This window comes from Nyctibius grandis, chromosome 1, assembly GCF_013368605.1.
Source record: "Nyctibius grandis isolate bNycGra1 chromosome 1, bNycGra1.pri, whole genome shotgun sequence".
NCBI classification, from domain to species: domain Eukaryota; kingdom Metazoa; phylum Chordata; class Aves; order Nyctibiiformes; family Nyctibiidae; genus Nyctibius; species Nyctibius grandis.
The window spans coordinates 74,375,502-74,399,058 of record NC_090658.1 but is presented as its reverse complement, the minus strand read 5'-3'; the positions used below and the strand labels follow the sequence as shown (position 1 = coordinate 74,399,058).

At 40.8% G+C, this 23,557-nt stretch overlaps 1 protein-coding gene across 1 annotated transcript in view; it reads right to left on the bottom strand.

The window, feature by feature from the left end:
• The window catches only part of CEP85L (centrosomal protein 85 like), a 130,034-nt gene that overhangs the window by 20,614 nt on the left and 85,863 nt on the right, over nt 1–23,557 (bottom strand). Inside the window, exons 4-5 of the mRNA XM_068415291.1 lie at nt 14,590–14,711; nt 984–1,101 (exon numbers count right to left, since the gene is read on the bottom strand). Coding sequence (XP_068271392.1) covers nt 984–1,101; nt 14,590–14,711 — 240 coding nt within the window. The remainder of the gene's footprint in view (nt 1–983; nt 1,102–14,589; nt 14,712–23,557) is intronic.

Genomic DNA, 23,557 nt, shown 5'->3' with positions numbered 1-23,557 from the left:
ACATTCCTACATGTCTGAAGAAGTTTCTGAATACCTAACTTCACACTGAGGCTCCACTTGCATTTCTCTCCTCTCTCACACACAGATTCTCACCTGATGCAGAGCTGTGTTATTCCAAGGACATAATTAATGTCATGCTGAAGTATGCTAGCTGATATCTTGGTGCAGTGTTTGTGACAGAAAAAGATAAGGTAATAAAAGGGGGACAGAAAAGATATTTCTCTGCACATCTGCCTTTAACATTCTCTTTCTGCATTACCTTTTAGATATGCCCAGGTCTGCAGATGGAATTTGTGTGCTACAACAGGGTAGCAGCCACAGTCCTCAAACTGATCTTCATTTTGTGGTTAGCCTATGCTATCTCATCCTTACACTTCCTGGTATTTGTGCTAGTTAGATAAAAATTAGGACAGGTATGCCCAAAATACCACCACACACTCCCTTTCAGACTAAGTGTTCCCTAGGACTACTAATCCATATCCTTTTCAGGTGTCTTGTGCAAAGGTATTCCACCAGTCTGTTTGCCTCCTCACTTCTCTTTCATCTATTCTATCAATACAATCTAACCCTTTGGGTAGTACCTTCTTCTCCTCTTCAGAAAAACTTCCATCAGTTGTTTTCAGACACTCTCTTATCAAACTACTTTATCTCCTAATATCTCCCTGTACAACTGGGCTACATGCATGCTGTTAAACCCTGATTCTTCTAGTGTCACAACCCCTCATTCTTACCCCATTTTTATCAGATTTCAAAACAAGTATGTACAAAACGTTAATGTAACTTAGATTTCTGCAAATGTAAGGTAAACTACAACACTTGGAAGATAATATTCTCCTCTCTTACAATTTACAGTTATACAATTACACAACCATCAATAATGACAAAAGCTCCACATTTTGGCCTGTAGTAAATTGTGAACATCCTTTCCGGTGTCAGTTACTGGGCAATGGAAAGCTTTGCTGAAAGAAAAATATCCATCCTACCTGCAAATTAGTCATGTAAGTTTCTTCACAGTTCACGAGATGGCTCAGTCTTGCATGTTGAGCTCGTAATTCATTCTCCCTTATCTTCTGATGTAAATTGTTAATTTGCTGCTTTTGCCTGTAATACACAGATTTTGTTTGAAAAGAAATAGAATAGAGATTTTAAAAAAACCCATAGATCTTAAGACTTATATGGAAGAATACTGCAACAATGCTATTTGACTATCCTGGATCTACATTAGCTGTGGGCTTTTTCCCACAGCAGCCAGACTGCAACTAATCTAGTTTACCACTAGAACTGGAATATCATCAGGATATAAGTTATTAAACTACAGTTGTCACGTAACTTTCACTTAAGCATACCCTAAAGGGTCTGTGCTCAACTGGCAATAATAAACAAATTTTGTAGAAATACAATGTGAAAACTCTGTCAGTTTTGTGGGTGTTGAGGGAGGTTTCTGTTGTCATTTGCTCCCAGGGCCAGAAGTATAATCAGGAAAAAGTATACAGAAAGTAGAGTGAGAACAAACAAAACTCACACCTTCATTTTACTTGGACTTCTGCTCAGCCCCTCTCTCTTTGTCAGAGCTGACTCTTTATGTGAGTGAGCAGCTAGAATGTATTGAGTTCTGTCCACGGGCGGATCAGGAGCGAGTTGAGAGTTTGTGGGTGCGAATTAAGGGGCAGGCTGGCAGGGGTGATACTGTTGTGGGTGTCTATTACAGGCCACCGGATCAGGATGAGGACGGTGATGAGGCCTTCTACAGGCAGCTGAAAGCAGTCTCGCAATTACAGGGCCTGGTTGTCGTGGGGGATTTCAACTACCCTGATATTTGCTGGGAGGCCTACTCAGCCAGCCATCCTCAGTCCAGGAGGTTCCTCCAGTGCATTGATGATAACTTTCTGATGCAAATGGTGGACGAGCCAACTAGGAGAGGAGCGCTGCTGGATCTTATCCTTACTAACAAGGAGGGTCTGGTTGAAGCGGTGAAGGTTGAGGGCAGCCTTGGTTGTAGTGACCATGAGATGGTAGAGTTCAGGATCTCATGTGGCAGGAACAGAATAGCGAGCAGAATTGCAACCCTGGACTTCAGGAGGGCCAACTTTGGCCTTTTCAAGCAATTGCTAGGGGAAATTCCATGGGACAGGGTACTAGAAGGTAAGGGGGCTCAAGATAGTTGGTTAGCATTCAAGGACTGCTTCTTCCGAGCTCAAGATCAGAGCATCCCAGCAGGTAGGAAGTCAAGGAAGGGTACCAGGAGACCTGCATGGTTAAACAGGGAACTGCTGGGCAAACTCAAGTGGAAGAAGAGGGTGTACAGATCATGGAAGGAGGGGCTGGCCACTTGGGAGGAATATAAGTCTGTTGTCAGAGGATGTAGGGAGGCAACTAGGAAAGCTAAGGCCTCCTTGGAATTAAACCTTGCAAGAGAGGTCAAGGACAACAGAAAGGGCTTCTTCAAATACATTGCAGGTAAAACTAACACTAGAGGCAATGTAGGCCCACTGATGAATGAGGTGGGGGCCCTGGAGACAGAGGATAAAAAGAAGGCAGAGTTACTGAATGCCTTCTTTGCCTCTGTCTATACTGCTGGAGGCTGTCCTGAGGAGCCCCGGACCCCTGAGGCCCCAGAAGAAGTCAGGATAGAGGAGGAATCTGTCTTGGTTGATGAGGGCTGGGTCAGGGACCAATTAAGCAATCTGGACGTCCATAAATCCATGGGCCCTGATGGGATGCACCCGCGGGTGCTGAGGGAGCTGGCGGAAGTCATTGCTAGGCCACTCTCCATCATCTTTGCTAAGTCGTGGGCAACGGGAGAGGTGCCTGAGGACTGGAGGAAAGCGAATGTCACTCCAGTCTTCAAAAAGGGCAAGAAGGAGGACCTGGGTAACTATAGACCGGTCAGCCTCACCTCCATCCCCGGAAAGGTGATGGAACAACTTGTTCTTGGTGCTGTCTCTAGGCACATCAAGGATAGGGGGATCATTAGGGGCACTCAGCATGGCTTCACCAAGGGGAAGTCATGCTTAACCAACTTGATAGCCTTTTATGAGGACGTAACCCGGTGGATAGATGATGGTAAAGCTGTGGATGTGGTCTATCTCGATTTCAGTAAAGCGTTTGACATGGTCTCCCACAGCATCCTCGCAGCTAAACTGAGGAAGTGTGGCCTGGATGATTGGGTAGTGAGGTGGATTGTGAACTGGCTGAATGAAAGAAGCCAGAGAGTGGTGGGACTGAGTCCAGTTGGAGGCCTGTGTCTAGCGGAGTCCCTCAAGGGTCAGTACTGGGACCAGTACTATTCAATATATTCATTAATGACTTGGATGCGGGAATAGAGCTTCTTTACGGTGAGGGTGACCGAACACTGGAACAGGCTGCCCAGAGAGGCTGTGGAGTCTCCTTCTCTGGAGACATTCAAAACCCGCCTGGACGCGTTCCTGTGTGATATGGTCTAGGTAATCCTGCTCCGGCAGGGGGATTGGACTAGATGATCTTTCGAGGTCCCTTCCAATCCTTAACATTCTGTAATTCTGTGATTCTGTGACTTTTTCACAGGTTAAAGGGATTTCTAAATCAAGGGGAGCAGAAAGAACTTAAGAAGAAGTCACCAAATAGTCAGCATGGCTTTCCTGCAAAGTCTTTCTTTTTGCTTTGCTTAAGACTTTCTCAGTCAACTGCTTTACATAACATGTTCCCTACCCCAGGGTAAAATACCGCACTGCGTACTAAACCAGAATTAACCTCTTACACCAGTTGCTTGGCCACTGTACAGCAGAAACAGTATCGCTATTATATCACTATTTAATTATATCACAAATTATATCACTGTTTAAATCATGACTGCATTTGTACTAGCATGACTGCAGGGCAAACACAAGCCAGGTCTCAACCCCAGCCCACATTACAGCCCTGTGAGGTATGCTGTACTCTCTACGGAGTGACAGGCACCTCAATAACTGACCCCAGAATGGAGTTGTCACCACCCATCAGAAACACACATAGCAACCTTCTCAATAAACTTAAAATCAATTTTGTGCACTCCTTTAATTTCCCTTTTTCCTTCTTTTTTAATATCAGAACATATTTACATGCAAGCATGAAATTGTTTCTCAAAGCTTCACCTCTAAGCATGCAGTATGATTGGCTTTTCTGGAAATGATGATGCTGAATCAAGATGACTAAACCCAATCTTAAGAGATGATAAGTGGCAAATACAGGTTAACTTCAAGGGAGAAGACCTGCCTGTGTTCACACTGAAAAAGTAAATCTTCTAGAAGTACAGAAAAAGGTCAAAGTTGGTTTGCTTTTTTTTAAATTTGCAGAGGGTTGTGTTTAGGAAGAGCATCTCAGAAACGTTACCTTGAGTATACAAAATATGTATTATACAATCTATAAACTAACACAAAAGATGTATCAGTTTAAAAGATGCCAATCGCAAATTTTAAGAGGAAAAATAAGATGCAAAAACTCAATTAAAGGGAATATTTTAGTCACGGACATTCTCCTAGGTAGTCATCAGCCAACTGTATCCCAGTTATTTGGTTTACAAGAGGAATTTAATATTTCAAAAATAGTGAGTATATCAGAAGTTAAACTTTTAAGCTATAAACGTTGCTACTGAATGAATTTACATGACTCCATAGTAAGTCTTAAAATATTCTGTATCACCATATGTGATTTTGAGGCTTCCCTCTTCCATTCCAGTATAGAGATGCAACAAGCTTGTACAAATATAAAAGGAATATGTAACACCGGAAGACTTGTATAGTTCTGGCTGGCGTCTGTACGATGGTATTGCAAACAAAAAGCTTCAAACTTATTTTGGAAGAAGCAAATTTGAAGATTAGGTAGAAGAACTATGCACTTCACTTGTAATAGATCTTATATGAGCCCAAGAGCTTGTATAATCACATGAGAAAATATAAAGCCTTGATGACTTCTGTGCATGCTTGGTCACAAATACCAAAATCATTTAGTATGAGTTGTCTTAACCTCTGAACAGAAGTCATCTTTCATTTTTTATCACCTTATTACTTACTAGACAGATCTATTAAACTATCTTTGCCCCACCTGTTTTAAAATTATTTATCCATTTGTCACTTATCCCTTGAAGGCACTACGTGACTTTCTGTTTGTGGCTGATTGTATATTAGCAGTGACTTCCTTCACAGGCAGGATTTCAATAGCCTGAACTAAACACTACAGCCTGGAGTAAATGTTTTAAAATATTTTTGAACTTTCAATGTAGTTTGAACTACATTACCATATTTTCTTTCATAATCCTTTCCCTACCCTACCAAATCCCTGCAGGAAAAAAGGTGAGACAAATTAATCTGTGATGAAACAGAGCTGTGCTAGCACTGAGTGTAACCAGCTTGCTCCTGTTCATTCTGCAAAGCATGAAACTCTCCACCGTTATAAAACTGCCAACAAAACACACCGTACAAATGTTTTAAGGCTGTGTAGATCCTGCACAACTTCTGCACGTAACCGCCTCTCTGAAAATATTGTTAACGTCACGGCACCTAGAAACAAAAATTCTGAAAACAGCCCAGCGGTCACAAGCGGAATAGAAGATAAGCACCATAGAAACATATTTACTATTTACATACAATCCTATAAGTCTCTGGAGACTTCATACCAGATGCATTTTATCACTGATGTTCTCATATGCTAAGACAGTTTTAATCCTCTGTTAGCCCACAGCTGTTACTATTAATCCACTGCATAACCACAGGCTGTGAGCTTTATTTAAAAGGAGTGTATTGCAGCAGGAACACTGTCCCCAGAAGCCTCCCTATTACCAACCAATCATCCTAGCACTTTGAAAAATAAACCAACACCAACCTTCAGCATTTAGGTGCTTTCAAACTTCTGCTGACATACAGGGCAACTGCCACTCTGGGTAGGCCCAAACCTGATATTGGTAGGCCCAATAATCCTGAAACTGAGGGATTTTACCTTCTAGACAGCAGCACTACTCTCGCCTTGTATCAGCTATAATGTTTATAACCTTGTGTGCATCCTCCGTGTTCGCGGAGGGCCAGACTAGAGCAGACTGAAATTCTGAAACTGTTGAGACCAATGTTGGCAAACTCTCCTCCACTCTTCCCCTTCGCTGATCAGCTGCTAACACCCTCAAGTCTCCCCAAGAGTTCAAGATGTGTTAAAAAAAAAGAGATTAAATTTCCTTTTTTGAATTTTTTGCCACAGATGCTAGAGTTACACAGCTGCACTGCATCACTCTGACTACTCCTCTTCCTGTAACTTTCAACACAGGAACTTCCAATCACTCAGTCTTACACAGGACTGAAGTCTCCAGACATTGAGCTCCTCAACCTTTTGTGATTCCAGAAGCCATGAGAAGAGCTCTACACTGAAGACCTTGTCTTGTATTTTTCTTCAGATACAACGATTTTAAGACTTTTTTTTCTCAGAAGCAACTTGTTATATTTTCATTATTGTTATTATCATTGATATTTGTCTTCTAAAAATTTGACTGATTTGATACTCTGGACTATGCCTTCTCACCCCATTTTTTGAACCTCCAGCCATAATTTATAAATATCCTGAGATAAATCCTCCCTGTGCTGCTCCTAGGTACATTCTTTCCAAGGGAACTCAGCTGAAGTGACAGGTTATCCAACATACATAACTCAAGTGGTGGCTACGTGCTCTATGGTCCCCCATAACAGGTCTTTTGTCCCAATTCCCTCATGTTAGTTATTTACATGCTAGCTAGATTATTTATGGAAAACTCTACTATTTTCACAAAGTAATGAGTTTGGTTTACTTCCAGGTCTTGTAAAACGCACATGTCTTTTGTTCCCCTTTCTTCTATTTCCTCAAGCATTCTTTATTTTTGTAGACAAAATTTCAAAGCTTCAGTCATGTTTCACTACTGCAGATCAATGATACTTTGTAAGGAAGGAAAAGTTAACAACCTGCCATGGCAGATTGTACCATTCTCTCACCTTCCCTAGAATTACCAACTATTATCCCTAGACAAACTGCTGCCACTAGAGACTAGGCTACCTGACTAAGATGTTGATTCTGTGTAATTATTTTTCTGGCGTTTAAGGAGAGTAGTTCTCCTTATCTGACTTCCTGCCTGCCACAGATACTTCCATTCCCACTGTGTTGAGCCCAACAATTTAAATCAAACTGAAGCACATCAATCATCTGGAAGCTAAAAGCCCAAACTCAAAGGACTGAAACTGATGAAATGACATATGCCAGCATCATTCTGGCAGGTCTCTGCCAATGTCCTTTGCTGTAGAAGAAAGTAAAAGCCCTTGATCCTGAATGCCACTACGTTTGGGGAGAAAGTCAATTCTGAGCATCAAGCATACGAGAAGGGTGGTTCACTAAACCAGGCTCAAACTTCTATCTTTCTGATGCTAAGGGGATGTGGGACAAAAGTAAATCCCAGAATAGTTTCAACCAATTACGTACCTAAGGAAAAAAACACTTTTTTAAAAGCCCTTGCAAAGAGCAGAACAGCCCATCAGTTATCCTTTTCTCTTGTAATGACCATTAGAGTGCCCTAACATCAAGTAAGTGATTCTAGCTTGCCTAAAGCCAGGTCTCTAAATAAGCAACTCACTTTCAGTTGGTATATGCAGGTGACAGGAAGAAAATGCACTAACACTGTGCTGCCCTGTCTGTTCGGGGAGAGGCTGTCAGTGTCCCTCCCACGTATTCCTCCAGGATGTGGAATAGCAGAGAACAGCAGTCAGCTCAACATGCACCAACCTGGACAAATTGCTTCTCTGTGTGTCTCAAAAACATGAGTATGACAACTGACATTCACATAATTTTCTCATATTCACACAGGACAAGCAAACTGTGGACACATGCTTATACAGACACTCATATAGGCATTCATCTGGAAATAAACCACGTTTTCTTCAACCTGGGACCTGTTCTCCATAAACCCATCTTACCCCTCACTTACTCTAACATGAGAGTGCCTTCAGAAACCCACATCTGCCAGAGAAGCACCTTCTCCCCTCAACTTCAAAAGAATTAAATTAGTGTAAATCTAAGTCCCACACCACAAGTCAAGATACAGGTCCAGTATCTTCAAACATTTCAGGGACTTTAGAACAGAGCTTCCTTCACCACAGAAGGGACACTAGTAACTTCATAATAAATCAAATGACAATTGATGCTTACCTTCAGAAGTCATGAGTTAAAGAGTTGCTTTAGCTGAAAACGCCTGAGCAGATTTCCTCAGAACTGGGATGCAAAGTAAAATATAATACGGATCCTTCTGTATTACAAATATAACTTATTCCACACCACAGCTGGAGGTATGATGCTTTGTTTTGTTGTTTAAGAAGTTGGATACTAATTTTTATATCCCTTTGTTTTAAAGGTGTGATCTCTTGGGACCACAAGTCCAAATGTGCAGAGTACTGATAGGGAAAGAGACTAGTCATAAACAAAGTCCTAATAACAATGCAAATACATTTTCCATAATTTGGAAGATAATGCCAAAGAACTCCAACATCAGCAAAGCTCATGAGAAAAGATTATTTCAAATTTCCTATGCAATAAAGTCTGCTTTTTTGGTGAAATTAAGAGCCTGCAGTTCTAAGTGAATACTACCTTACCATCAGTCGCAGGAGAACTTATCTTGAAGAGAAGATGGGAGCACTGCCTCTGGGATTCAAAAGGTGATCTCTGTTTTGGATGGATTGTTATTTTTTAAATTACTTTTCTGAATTGCATGGAAGTTTGAAATGCTACTGACCCACAGGAGGTAAGCTAGTGCTGAAGCAAGGCAGGCAAGAGCACACTCAGCAACTGTACTCTACTTTCTCAAATGCTCTGGGCTACTTAGTCAAGGGGGTGTGAGGCATGAGTGGGACACAGACACGACTGTCTGCTCAGACAGAGGATTGCACCCTCCCTCCCATGGTGGGAAGTTTTCAACTTCTGCAGTCTCCTGACAGGACGACTACGGAGCAAGCCTTGTACTTCCCCTGCTGTTCTCAGCTCTGCCAAATACTAGAACTTCCTAAAAATATTTGAATCTACAGAATAGGAAACAGCTCGGCACCAGTTCCACAGAAAAGGATCTGGATTGCAGCTGACCAAAACTACACAATGTTGTACTGCAAAAAAGCAAACACTACACAAGCTCGGCCTGCGAGAGAAACAAGTGCTCAGCCAGAGGGAGGCTTTGACTGGCCAGTTTGGACACTTCAGGGAAGATGTACTAATCAGCTGTAGGGATCTCAAGGAATAACAAAAGCTACCAGAGGTCTAGAAAACATGACCTAGTAGGAAAGACTAAGTCATATTAGGAAAAGTTTTCTAATGTTGCAGCCAATTAATCACCAAACTGTCCAACCCAGAAAGGTTGTAGAACATCTGCTATTGCAGATAGCAATAGCATAGACATCCATAATGAGTGACACCACTACAGCTTGTCCTCCCTAGGGCCTGGCAGAGAGGTTAGATAGGTCCTTCTAGCTCTACACTCTCTCATTATTGCCAAGATTTAGGTTATTGTGTGAAAACTAATGTTAACAAATACCACTTCATATGTATTACTAGTATTCACCTCTGAAAAGGTGAACTTTTCAAACTGCTAAAATAAGTACTCTGTAACAAAAATCTTCCTGAAAGTTTACCAGCCCAAGATACAAAAACCTCAACCACAAGTTACCTGGGTGATCGGTGATATTAGAAAAAGATAAATGCATCTTTTTCAAGCTATTATTGCAAGCAAACAATATTTTATATAGCAAGATACTCTGAGGAGGTTTCTCACAGCCCTACTCCCTGCACAGGACACCCAGTTACCCATTCATGCACTCAGACCCTGGGTGGCATAAACCTTCAAAGCTTCCTCAAAAATGACATCAACTGATCACTCAAGTAGATATGCTAATGCTTCTGATCTTAACAGACCATCCCAAATTAAGAGAATTACAGCTTTACACTAGCAGTAACACGAGCACTATCAGAGTACATACAGTTTGATGTCAACTACTGAAGTCAGAGCAATATGACACAAGGCAAAGAAAATCTAATTCTATTGTCCCAACAAAAACAACTAAGCATAATTCAGCTATGGATGGAAAGCTAATGATTTAGCAACTGTTTTAAGAATGTAAATGTTATTATGCTCTGAGGAATGACAGCTATTCACTAAAATTATACTTCTATATCTACCTTCCCTTAAAAAGCTGTTCAAATGCCCTTAAGCTGGAAGGGAACACTGCATGCACAATGTTATTCTCAGCAGCTTATGTCATATGTTCGGATATTTGGCATTTATTCATGTACCCCCTCCACGCAGTCCCTGCCAAACAAACAGTGCCAGGACCACACTAGAGACATCTACAGCAGCTGGCCAGTCTCAAGAGACATTCGCAATTGTACCAAACACTGTAATTTCAGTGTTGTGAATGTACTGAACAGAGGAGCAACACAAAGAATTAAAGGTGATGCTGTAATTTTCTATACCAACACAAACACTGTTGGCTCCCTCTGGTGCTAAATATAACGTAGTGTTACGTACTAAACTGCCAGAGAAGTAAGGCAATTATATAATCCAATTATTTTGTACAGTAGGTGACAGACATTCTAGTAGTAAGTGTTACAGCAGCAGATTTCCTCTTATGGACAAATCCTTAAGTCCTTATTCACAGCCTGTACCAACAGCTCTGATGTGGAGTATACATGACACACACCTTTAAGAAGTGCCATTTCGATCCCGTGCACACACAGACGCCAGGCTCTCTCCCTCACGCCACATTTTTGCTTCCTAAAAGTATGGTCTCCATCCCATTTTTTAGGAGCAGACTTAAAAGACAATTGCAGGCCCTATTACATTAAATTGGCAGTGATTCCTAGAGCAGTTTTAAAAAGCAAATCAAAACCCATTTATTCTACTCTGTTCATTTATGCTTAAAAATATGCATTTGTTATGCAAAATGGACTACACAAATCAAATAAATTTTAACTAATTACTAAATCTTTCTTTTGAATAAAAATCAAGTCACTTGTTCTATTCACAGATGCAAGTGGCTGTTTGGGTTTTTAAAAATTATATTCACAGCTTTGAATTTCCAGTGACACACCAAAGTATCCAATATGATGATTTACATTGTAAGCATTATTCCTTGAATCGTTTCTAACAACTATTTGAAACTTGCTTGCAGCTATTCCAAACTGTTAGATTTCCGATGCCAAACAAGGAAGTTTAATAATCTAATTCGGAAGGGCTGCATTTTTGTTGCCTTTTTATCACTGTGTGGAAAGACTAGAAGCAGGCAGCAGGTTTCTCTTTCCTCGTCCTGCCCCTCCTCCCTTTTTTAACACGATAAAGGTAGAACAGCTTAAGGATACTGCCCCATACAGAGCCCCCATTTCCTATCTATCAACAGATTTAAGCGTCGCTATGCAGAACAAGGTGTGTGGTGCAAAGCGATGTTAATCTCCTCCACGTCCTGGATTAGCTGCAGCCCCAGTGCAATTCCCAACAGAAGAGGGTTTAACCTTAAAAAAAACCCCTGGGTAACGAACCTGTGGTTGAAAGGGAGGCTGGTAACAAGGGCAAAAGAAGGGTGTTCCCAGTGTGCTTTTCATCCAGCTGTTCCTTGTACCTGTCAGCAGCAGATAGCTGGGTCTGGAGCACCATGCCAGCTGCTATCCGGCTCCTCTGGCTTCCAAGACAGCAGGAGGTTAACCCATCTCTCCCAAGGTTCTGTCCTTCCAGAATTACACAAGTCTTGCTGCCATCCTCCAGTTACCAGTTGGTAAATTCAGCATGAGACATGACTTAAGGACTACACCTTTTAAAACTCCGTGAGAACCACAGGTAGTAAGGGCCTTCTCAGTAAACCCCTACTACCAAGCCTCAGTCAACAAAAGAATTCCTCTTCCACTTCCTGAAAGCATAAATTCTGTAATTTAACTACCACATCTTGAATCCTAATTAACCAGACTTTAGCAAACGTTATGTTTTTCTTTTAGGTCACTATTCCCAAATAAATTCAAATTCTGAAAAGAAGTTTAAACTAAGCTCAGGAAGACCAGGAGCTGGAAGACTTACGTTTACTCCCACACATTATCTTGACTCTCAGTGCAAGGCCTTGTGTCCCCACGTGTTAAATATGGATAATATCAAATTTTTGCTTAGTGCCTTGAAGAAATGTAGCATTCACACTTAAGTCTTATTAATATCCCATCTAATAGGAAATATAACACTAGTGCTTTATAATGGAGTTCTACTGCTAGGATTTTGGACAGCAACTATGTACTATTTTCTCCAGGAGTGACACCAAAAATATTTTTAGTTGTCAGAGAAAACACTACCTCTTTTTTTTTGTTTTTTTTTTAAAAAAAAAAAAAAAGAAAAAATCTGTTGTAAAATCTTTCTAAATATGCAACAACACTTTGTACTAATTTTAAATAATACAAACCATCTATTTTAAATAATTGTATTTTATTTTAAAATAATAACTTTTAATGCAAATATTTTGCCCAAATGGAGGTTCAATATTCAAAAAATAGCCTTTTCTCTGATGTATTAATAGAATAATTTAATAATTACAATACAGTATAATATACTGCGTTATTATAATTTAGAACACGCTTAACTGTAACACCAAGTGTCTACTTAAAGGAAATGACCGTAACATCACTAAGTGGTCTTCGTTTTGCTTCAATAGCTTTCAGAGTGTATTTTGCCTTTTCAGCTGAATGAAAAGGAATAATCTAAACCGCCTTCTGGTCAGAAATCCAGAAAGAACTGTACTCACTATCATTAAGTCACACGAAAGTATGACTTGTACAAAAAAAGAACCAGCACACTGCCATTGGATATCAAGAAATAGCTTTTCTTCCTCAACACGGACAGTATCAAATAACGTTAGCAGACAACTAAGTTACAAACTGTTACTTCAGAAACTTCACCCTTGACTGTAAACACATTTCCAGTGTGAGAAGAATAACGTGCTTTTTTAGTTGCCATTGTATAACACGCCTTCATGTAGAGTGCAGCGGATGGTACGCTCAGCAGAGGCACCAAAGACAGCCCCCAGCCATCATGGGCAATGTACTCATAAATGCCGCTGATAGCTTGGGCCCTGAGAGGCGGGCTGCAGGTTATACAGCACTACTACTGATATAGCAAGCCTGAAAAAAACCCTGTAATTTAGACAGCCTTTAAGCAGCTGATCAAAAGGCTCTGGGAGAAGACATCTAAGCAACAGTTAAGGAGTTTCCATTTTAACTGCCTATCCCCTTGCAAGATCAGCACCTCTGCAGGAGAGCTGGCAGAGTGGGACGGTGTGCCCGAACCTCAGCTGCTCCAGTTTGTAACTTAGCGTACCATCTTCAGCTGCAGAGGCAGGTAAACGCACACCAATATGCCACATCATACTGGGGAAGCTGATGCCAACCTTCATCACTACAATGCCAGCAGAGGTACTGGCCAGATTGCTAGGGGACAGAAACATCTTAAACCACTGCAATTCCTTGCTCTGTTGCAACAGAAAAATAGATCTTGCATAAGCATAATTCTCCTGGTCCCAAAGTAAATTATGCCCAAGTTGTCTATCTCCACCCATTAAGAGAGAGGAACTCCTAGATGAGACATAAAAACATTCATAATGGATGCCTGTGATCAATGCACACCTGCTTTACACAGTTCTCCTCATGCTGTGGGGCAAAGTATCAAGAAGAGGGCACAACTATTTCAAGATCAGAACAACCACTCCTCTTTCAGCCACAACCCAAGAGTTTTATTATTAAAACACAGACTAAGCCAAATGGTAATTACGTCAAACACATAAATGCCCTTCTTAAATGTCCTACATCCAAACTCTGCAGCTCCTGACGACATCTGCTAATTTAGTGTAAGCTTCATTAAGCTCAAGCCCTTTATTAAAAGCACATTTTCCTCATTAAGGCTTCACTTTATCCAAACATCAAGAACTCCAGAAATTACTTCAGATATACTAGAAACATAACAGCAGTGACTTGCTGCCAAGGCTCATTTCAGATTGATAGCAATTTTAATAAGAAGCGATGTATTTATTGACATATAGATCCTGGATTTAATATTTTATTATCTGAATAATCTGAACAGGATTTTACCACTGGATGTTACCGCAAAGGCCAACTTCTTAACTCTTTATCAACCGGCCTCAAATATATTGAATTTCTGTACTTCCAATGGAAAAGAAAATCAGGGCAATGCAGTTCACCAATTTTCATCTTGCAAGTCACTTCCAAGACCTGTACAAGTGGAAAGCTGTCTGATACAAACCCCCAGACTGGTAAGAAGCTAAGACGGGGAAGCTGACAGCAGAACTGGCTGTCGGTCTCACTCTCCCTTTTCCATTGCAGAGGCATTAAACCCCTAAGTCAATTTCCAACTCTGTAAAAGACTTTTAAACATCAGCCAGCCTTCCCTCCTAGCAAGGATTAGCTCCCACATATTCGTGGATAAATATTTGCTGGACTGGAACCTAACAACTTCACTAAGCAGCTCAGTTTTCAAACTGAAAGTCAGTTTTGACGTAATAGCTTTTACATCATCTAATCTAATCAATGCAGCAAGAGCAGGTTACTCACCGATCGATCACAATCTCTTTCTGTCTTAGCAGCCCCTCTTTAATTTTCATTAGTGATTCCCAGTTGCTGAAGTCCTGATAACTGGTAGCTGGGTAACTTTGACGAGATGTTCCAGTCGGAACCTGCATAAAATAATTGTAGAATTAGCCTCCAAAACAGTAAAGGTAAGTAATATCCTAGATATCCAGGCATTTACAAAGTGGTTTGTTGTTTCAGAAACCTAACAGTTGTGTTTCAGTTTAATTCAGATTTGTTTTGTATAAAATGATCAGATTTATAAACAAGTTTCTTAAAACAAACTTCAGTCCAGTGTCAGTGATTTAAAACTTATTTTATCATTTCTCTAGTAAAGAATTCATAGCTCTGAAAGCAGTTTGAGGTGAAAAGCTGATCTAGAATTTAAGTACATAATTAAGACAAACACCACAAAATGTTCATATCCTCCTGCAGTTCTTGTAGTACTACAAATGAGACAGCTCGATAGCTTTAGACCTGCTAATAACTGCAGATAACTGTTACCATTCCTTTCACTTGTTTGACTCCCACATGTAACTTCAGCATATAGAGAAATTCCCCTATACATGTGTGCTTTTAAAATATAGAACATGGGAATAGAATTCTGCTTAAATTCTGCTTCCAAGAATAAAAGTTTCACAAGTAAGAGGTTTCAGGCTTTCCATTCATCTTCACGAAAGCCAGGCTATGTGTCTCGCAACAAGCCGAGGACAACAGTTGAACTGAATATAAACCAACATCATCATGGTTTGGAAGAAAAATAAACAACTAACTGGGAAGATTAATCAAGAAAATTTTTATACTTGGAATATAAAAAGTATTACAAATATTTGTATCAGGAATTCACATAAGGGAAGGTTTAAGCTAGAACTTCTGTGATCAGACTGAGGGATCTCAACACTGGCTGCCATGAGGTATCATCTAATCACGCACCATTTTTTTTGATCACTGAAAAAAAAAGATTGCTCTTTTTATTATCGGGGAGGCATCCTGGACTATGTTGCCTTTTTATGGTTTTGGAAGAGAGCAGAAGGAAAAAAAAACGTGAAAATATGGCTTTTCAAAAAGAAAGTTTAAATAGATTTTAGGATATTTTTACTTGTATTGCTCTAAAACGTTTTAAATTTCATTTGAAATTATGATAAACTGTATTAAGACCAAGACATATCATCAACAATTAAAATTAGGTAAACAATTGTCAAGCAGTCCATGCATCTGGTCAAAGCTTTAATGTGAATTATGTCACTGAATGGAGAGAATTAATTGCCTAACCCCCCCATACCATGATGTGCTGAAGTCAGGAAACAGCTCCTGACAGCTGCGGTCTCCTTTGTAAGTCGAAAAAGTATTTTTTCCCCAGTCTACTTCAGTTCAGTCTTTAGCTTGCTCATTGATAAAACAGACAGAAACACATTTTCCCTCTTTTAATTTAGAACTTAAAACCAGACATACGATGACAAGACTTACTAGTTCTAAAATCTTTCAAGACTGTCGTCCCCCCAACCCCCCCGCCGCCTCAAGCACTATTCATCTGCTTCAGGATAGCTTCAATAGTAAAATTAGTTATGAACTATTAAAAAAAAAATTAACAATTTACACATTAAACACTTCCTGCCAATTTCTGGCCAAAGACACTGAAAATGTTGACTGTGTTGCTTGCCAGACAATATCAAGTATTGTATCTTTACTGAAAAGGACATATTGACTGGATAAACAGTGCTTTCTGAGGAAAAGTGTGAAATAATATTAAAATCAAACTTTCTCTTAAAATGGTTCACTGGTTCATGACTATGGTTAATATTTCTTATCCCGTGCTCATTCACGATTACATCCCACAAGCAACAGAGGACAGAAAACATCTGAAAATTCTCTCAATTGTTTCACCTAAAAAATGTGCCTCATACAACTGTTTTCTGAAGTATATTCTGGGTTTGAAAGTTTTGTTGGAACAAAATTTGTTACATCTGCAATTTCTAGTAAGTCATTCCGTTAAACCTATGCTTGTTCAAGGAAGTTATGTTAAAGAGGGCACTGCACTCTACTGGGAGGCAAGGAATGTCAAAGCTAAATGCTGCTTGGATTAAGATCTACGACCCATTTGTTAACATCTGTGATTGATTTAACAGTTCCCTTGCTTCATTTTTCAAGCACAATGATCAATATTAGCATTAAAAAAATCCTAAACTGGTGATATCACCTTGGCTTTTTTTTGTTTGGGCAGCAGTCTAATAAAACTTAGGAAAGATACCAAGTCATGATTCTTCCTGTAAGTAATACAGGTGCAGAGTCTTTAAGGCTAAATGAATCTAAAATTAATTTTGCCTTGGTCACTTAATCCAGACTGGATAACTTCAAAGTTGTCTTTGGTGCTTACGGAATACCTTAGGATTGTCACATATTGTTCTGTGTTACAGTTATCCACGTGACTTGCTGAAGTAACAGGCACCAGCACAAAAGTATTTCAGTGAAAGTCTCTCTTAGTCACACATGCCATGTCATGCAGTATAAAGTGACAACATCAGGAGCTATCACTGTACTTTGTGTCATGAAATTTTTTCCTTTGCTTCTCCCACTACAGTGCTGAAGAATTCTTTTCTATATCCACCTCAATACTGTTACGCTACAGTCAAAAAAAGAGAAAGAAACAGTCCTTAATGGAGTTGGGATTAGATCCTTACTTTTCAGAGCCAGAAACTCCATCTCTATCCAAAACAAACAAGTCACAAGGGTTTGACATGATAAACAGGAAATATATGTCCTTATAAAGCCAAATCAAGACACACACACACACACACACACCCCCCACCATTAACAAGAAGGAAAAAAAGGATGACCCAGGGAACTACAGGCCACTCGGTGGATAAGGAATTGGCTGGATGGTCACACTCAAAGAGCTGCAGTCAACGGCTCAATGTCCAAGTGGACACCAGTGTCGAGTGGCGTTCCTCAGAGGTCGGTATTGGGACCGGTCCTGTTTAATATCCCTGTCAGCAACATGCCCAGTGGGATTGAGTGCGCCCTCAGCAAGTTTGCCAACGACACCAAGCTGTGTGGTGCAGTCGACATGCTGGAGGGAAGGGATGCCGTCCAGAGGGACCTTGACAGGCTTGAGAGCTGGGCCTGTGCAAACCGCATGAAGTTCAGCAAGGCCAAGTGCAAAGTCCTGCATGAAGGTCAGGGCAATCCCAAGCACAAATACAGGCTGGGTGAAGAATGGATTGAGAGCAGCCCTGAGGAGAAGGACTTGGGGGTGGTGGTTGACAAGTAGCTCAACGTGAGCCGGCAATGTGCGCTTGCAGCCCAGAAGGCCAACTGTATCCTGGGCTGCATCAAAAGCAGCATGGCCAGCAGGTCGAGGGAGGTGATTCTGCCCCTTTACTCCGCTCTCGTGAGACCCCACCTGGAGTATTGTGTCCAGCTCTGGGGCCCCAACATAAGAAGGACACGGACCTGTTGGAGCAAGTCCAGAGGAGGGCCACGAAGATGATCAGAGGGCTGGAGCACCTCTACTATGAAGAGAGGCAGAGAGAGTTGGGGCTCTTCAGCCTGGAGAAGAGAAGGCTCCGGGGAGACCTTCTAGCAGCCTTCCAGTACCTGAAGGGGGCGTACAGGAAAGTGGGAGAAGGACTTTTTACAAGGGCATGTAGTGATAGGATGAGGGTGAATGGTTTTAAACTGAAAGAGAATAGATTTAGATTAGATCTTAGGAAGAAATTCTTGACTGTGAGGGTAGTGAGACACTGGTACAGGTTGCCCAGAGAAGTTGTGGATGCCCCCTCCTTGGTAGTGTTTAAGGCCAAGCTGGATGAGGCTTCTGGTCTTGTGGAAGGTGTCCCTGCCCATGGCAGGGGGGTTGGAGCTAGATGACCTTCAAGGTCCCTTCCAACCCAAACCATTCTATGATTCTATGATTTATTGAGCAAGGTGAATTTTGTCTTTAAGACTGAACTATAAAAATGAAGAGAAGAAAGACAAGTATTTAAATATGAACCCATCTTAACTGAAAACATTTTGGAAGCCAGCAGTGGTTTCTCTAGCAAAATTCTTCAAAGCAAGACCATTACTTCAATCTAGCACCTGTGCAAACTTATTAGTTTGCATTAAAATTAGAAAGAAACCCTTCAGAGTACTATTTTGTCGATTAGATGCTAACTACAGTGTGGGGTTTTTTTAAAAAATCTAATATATAAGGTCTCCTTAGCTGACTGATTGGGATGCTTTTGGCTTTGGAACACATCTAATCTTATGGAGTATACATGCTGTATATACATACATAATAACAAAATATTATTTTGTATAACTGTGTTCTTCAATTTGTCACTCTGAACAGTTGAAAACAACAACAAAAAATATTTCTGCTTCTGATATCATGTTTCAGCCAATTTTTAAAAAGAATATGCTAAAAATACTTCTTAGCACTTCCCAGAATAACAAGACACTTCACTCATTTATGAGCATATGGTGGTGACTACTCCAACAGCTTTCTAGCTGCTTTGAATGGTGTGCTAACACACAGGTGGTCCGCTTACATTCAAGTATTTTGTCTGCTAAGGACATCAAACCAAATAGTGAGAGCAAGATACATTTTTAGGACTCATATACAGAAAGCCACCCAGAACTCCAAGTCCTCAACTTGAATCCTCCACGACTACAAAATAAAATACCAGCCTGAAAAACACAGCATTCTTTTCCATCTGCCCTAGAAAACACAACTATTTTTGTCGCCTGGCACCTCTTCCAAGAGTATCAGCCTTGGACTGAGAACATCTGTTCAGATAAAACAGTATCCTTTGCACAGTGGCGTCCAAACATTCACACTAGCTTGTTTTCTGACAAAGGCTTGGCCTTGACTGTCACGACCTGTCAAGCCTTCATGTCACTGCTGAGGCACAGCTAGCTGCTGGGGAAAAAAAAAAAAAATATATTAAAAAATCTTTGCTGTACTAGCCTGTATGCAAATATTTATTGCCTGAACACACATTGCTGACCGATTCCATCATGTTTCTTAACAGTGGGAAAATATTTTTACTCTGGACTAGAGGGTAACAACATTTGGATAACTTAGGCCAATAACAGTTGGGTTTTTAATTATGCTAATTAAAATTATCTTCTCCAAACATGCTCATAGTTTCTGCCTGAAGCAGTTCAGTGCCTCAGCACACAGAGCAGCACAGCATTCCACGTAACATGCTGTATCACAAAGTAAAGGTGGAGTCCAAAAATGTCAGTGATAGCTAATCTCAAAAAAAGCAATGGATTTTAAAGTTTTTTTTTCCCTGAAAGTTGCAGTTTAAGTAATTTAGCACTGTCTATACTACAGCTGTAAAGTTTTCACAGCCCATTACTAACAGCTAGCAGGGCACCAAAAGTTATGCTAAGTGAATGATCCCTTTTGGCCAACTGCTTGCACTGCCCTATGCTATCATAAACCCTGCTCTGCAGGGTATCATCCTCCTCCCGGTGCATTTTACAGGCATTCATTTTTCAGGAGAAAGAGAATCCCTTGCATCCACAGCTAATCCCAGGCCAATCCCAGGCCAAGAACTGGCACAACCAATGTCAGCAGGAGCACAAACGGTTTTGTTCGACCGACAGTGAAGGAAACAAATGTGCATGTTCCCGTGGGCTGTGCCTCAGGGACAGGGCACTTGCCCTACCACCTCACTAGGCAATGAGGGAGAAAGAAGAGGTGGATGTGGCAGCAGCAAGCCCAAATGCACTAGTACCACAGAGAAGACTCTTGCTCTTTGCTCCCCTGTGATGGGAAAAGGATTAAATCTGTAAGGGAAGAGCAGCGATCACGGATGAACTCTGCAACTGCTCCCCACCCTGGATCAGGAAAGAAAGATTTACCCATCCCTTCCTCTCCACCCACATTTCTTCCTAACATCAGGCTGAGCGTTTCAGCTCACAACAGCTCCCTTAATTCAGACAATCCCAGAGGATCATCCATCTTCTTGCCAGCAAAACACGACAGGGCTCGTGGCTCTCATGCAGGAAAAGCGTGCTTCAACCATGGAATCAAGCCCTCATTTTAAATCCCTTTAAAAGCAAGGCAAGGAATCATTTACATAGAAAGAGGTTGTACCTTGCTGAAAAGCACTAGAAAGAATAGCTGCAAAGCAGCATTATAACAGATTCCCAGATGGGTAAAAACAAGGCTACAGCCTGATTCAAGAAATCCTGACTTGTGGTGTCTGTATTTCACCACCACCTACTTACTTCTCCGCCCTGCTCCATCTTTGCCATTTAGGGGAGACAGTGTTTGTGCTCAGCAGGATACAAGCACTACAATTCTTGGCAGCCGTAGGCTGTATCACATTTTGCTATACTTTCACAAATCTCCTGCAGTCATGGGGGAGAGAACATCTAACCATGCCCTTGTACCCTTATTCCAGCCATGGTACACGTGGAGTTCTTTGGGGGATTTTTAATGAGCGGGAGGACATAATTAAAATAAAGATTGAAACAATTGAAACGTGATCAAATTGTGAGGTACTGAGAAATACAGATGTATTGTAGAGAGGTTAGCATTGCCAACAGCAGGTGAAATCCAGCATGGAAAAAAAAATATTAAAAAAATCAATAAGGCTTGGTAAAAATTCCCAAACAGATACTTTATACAGACATGCAACTGCAAAGTAATTAATGTAAGAGGAAACACAACTAACAGGGAAAATAAACTTGACAGGAGTTCACAATTTAACCTGCCTGAAAATCAGCTTAATGCATGTCTGGATTGCCTACATACGGTATGTCAGGTCACAGAGAAAGGGAGTGAGGGAAGGAATAAGGCACTGACTTTAAATAGCTCTGGCATAAACCCAGGTGGAAGAACATGTTCGGTTCTGGACATTGTATTACCAGAAAGTCACTGAAATAGTCGAACATGTTCACAGAAGAGCAACTCTAACGATTAAAAAGCTTAGAAAGAGTGACTTATGAGTAAAGAGCTAAATACCACAAAGACTGAAGAGACATGAAATCAGTCAGCAAATACTTTCTTTCCTGGGCTGAGAGTCCATACAAACCACGGCTGATGGAATGAAAATTGAGATATGACAATTTGGGATAAGAGTATCAGGAGAAAAAAAAAAAAAAAAACCACCAAAAAAAACCCACAACAAACCAAAACAAAACCAAAAACCCCAAATAAACTAAAAAGAAGGAGAAAAATAGCAAAAGCATCTCACAAACAATTGAAAGAAGATTCAGTTTTTAAGATTTTGGGATCTACACTGAATAAAGTTTAGGAACTAAAGGGCAAGCCAGTCCTTACTTGATGACACATCAGGACTTCTTCTCAGTGTTAGGGTTAAATTACGCTGGGACCAAGTACGTGTGACTAAGGACAGAACTGACCACACTATGCCTAGAGGAGAATCACAGTTAGGCTCCAACCTTATAGACTGAAAAACAAGATCAAAACTCATTTAAGAAAGGGCTCACCTCAAAACTATATAGCCACAGTTGGATGCTACACAAAGGATTTCTATTGAATTAAGCAGCCAGCGTGACAAATACACTAATTGTTATCCCAGTTTGCAGTAGTCTATATTAGTGCTGGTAATTTGGAGTCTCAAAATTGGCTAAACAAAGCAACAAAAAAATGGACAAATCCCCCACCCACCATTTTCATGTGGGTTTTTTGCCATTATAGAATCAGACCCATTCAGTTTGGCATTGCAATATCCTACAGGCCTTTACAAAGCAAGCACACGAAGTCCTTTGCTACTGCACTAACCTGCTCCTTCTCTTCGCATCAAGTGTTTAAAAATGAGCTGTTCTGTTCTGCAAGGAGGGGGGCAACGTGCCTCTCTTTGGTTAGATGGAACTGCGTTATTGCATCTGTTATATGACTTTTTAAAGCTTTTCCAATAAAAAATTAAAATGCTAATGCTGACTATTTACAGATAACACCACTTTAGAAAGTGGAAAGCTTTCAAAAAGGAAAAGAATAAACAGTAACAGCATTAAAATGCCTCCTAAAAGCAGCCCTCCCTCTAGCCATTACACTTTTTTCAAGAACGTTTGTCAAAGCCTCCTTCATAAATGAAATCCCCATTGCACACAAGGCATTACACACTTTATTAGAGACCTCGTGGACTTGACCCACATAAGCTAGGGAGGAATTTGACTGGTTTACAAGTTACTGTTATTTGTACATTTACTTCTTCCCCAGCGTTGTTTACACTGTAGCTGAGGCTTCTGAACTTTATCAAGGTCAGGTTTGATAACTACAGCAAGAGAGGAAGATATGATCCTTTACCACAATAGCTTACAAACGAATTTAGAGCAAAGCATAGCAAGTACACGGTTGCTGGGATACTAAGAGAGATGGGAGAAAACAAATGCTAAGGTCAGGTATGCTATTCACCACAGAGGAAAATAATAATTAAAAAAAAAGTAGAGGCTTGCTACTGGTGGCATAGTTACAGGGCTTTGATAGCAACAGCACGGTCACTTAAACGCAGCATAAATTTACACCGCTATCAAAGGGAAGGGGGCCTGTTCTCCTGCCCCTTCTCACCACTTCAAACATTCATACCTTTCAGCTCCCTCCTGACAGCCCCAGTCTTATGCTCGCCCCCCATCCCATACACACGAAGGTTACTTGTATCTAGGTCAGGCTCCTATCAGATTCATTGGCCAAGGCCATGTGAAATCTAGCGCTGGCACACACTGTTAAGTGGAAAAGCAGCGTACAAGACAACACGTTTTGCAGTGGCACAGCTTTGTGCTGGATTAGTATGAACATACAATCACAAGTTGAATTATCTCGACTCCAGACAGTGCCAAACCCTCCAAAAGTATCAGGTTTGCGGACTGAATATTTTCTAAGCTTCTGAAAAAAAGCAACTGTGTACTACTACGCAGTTGCTGGGACATTGACAAGTTACTGGCCAAGACCTGGTGTTTAGATATGCCATCAGTTCAAGAAAAGGAACTTCCA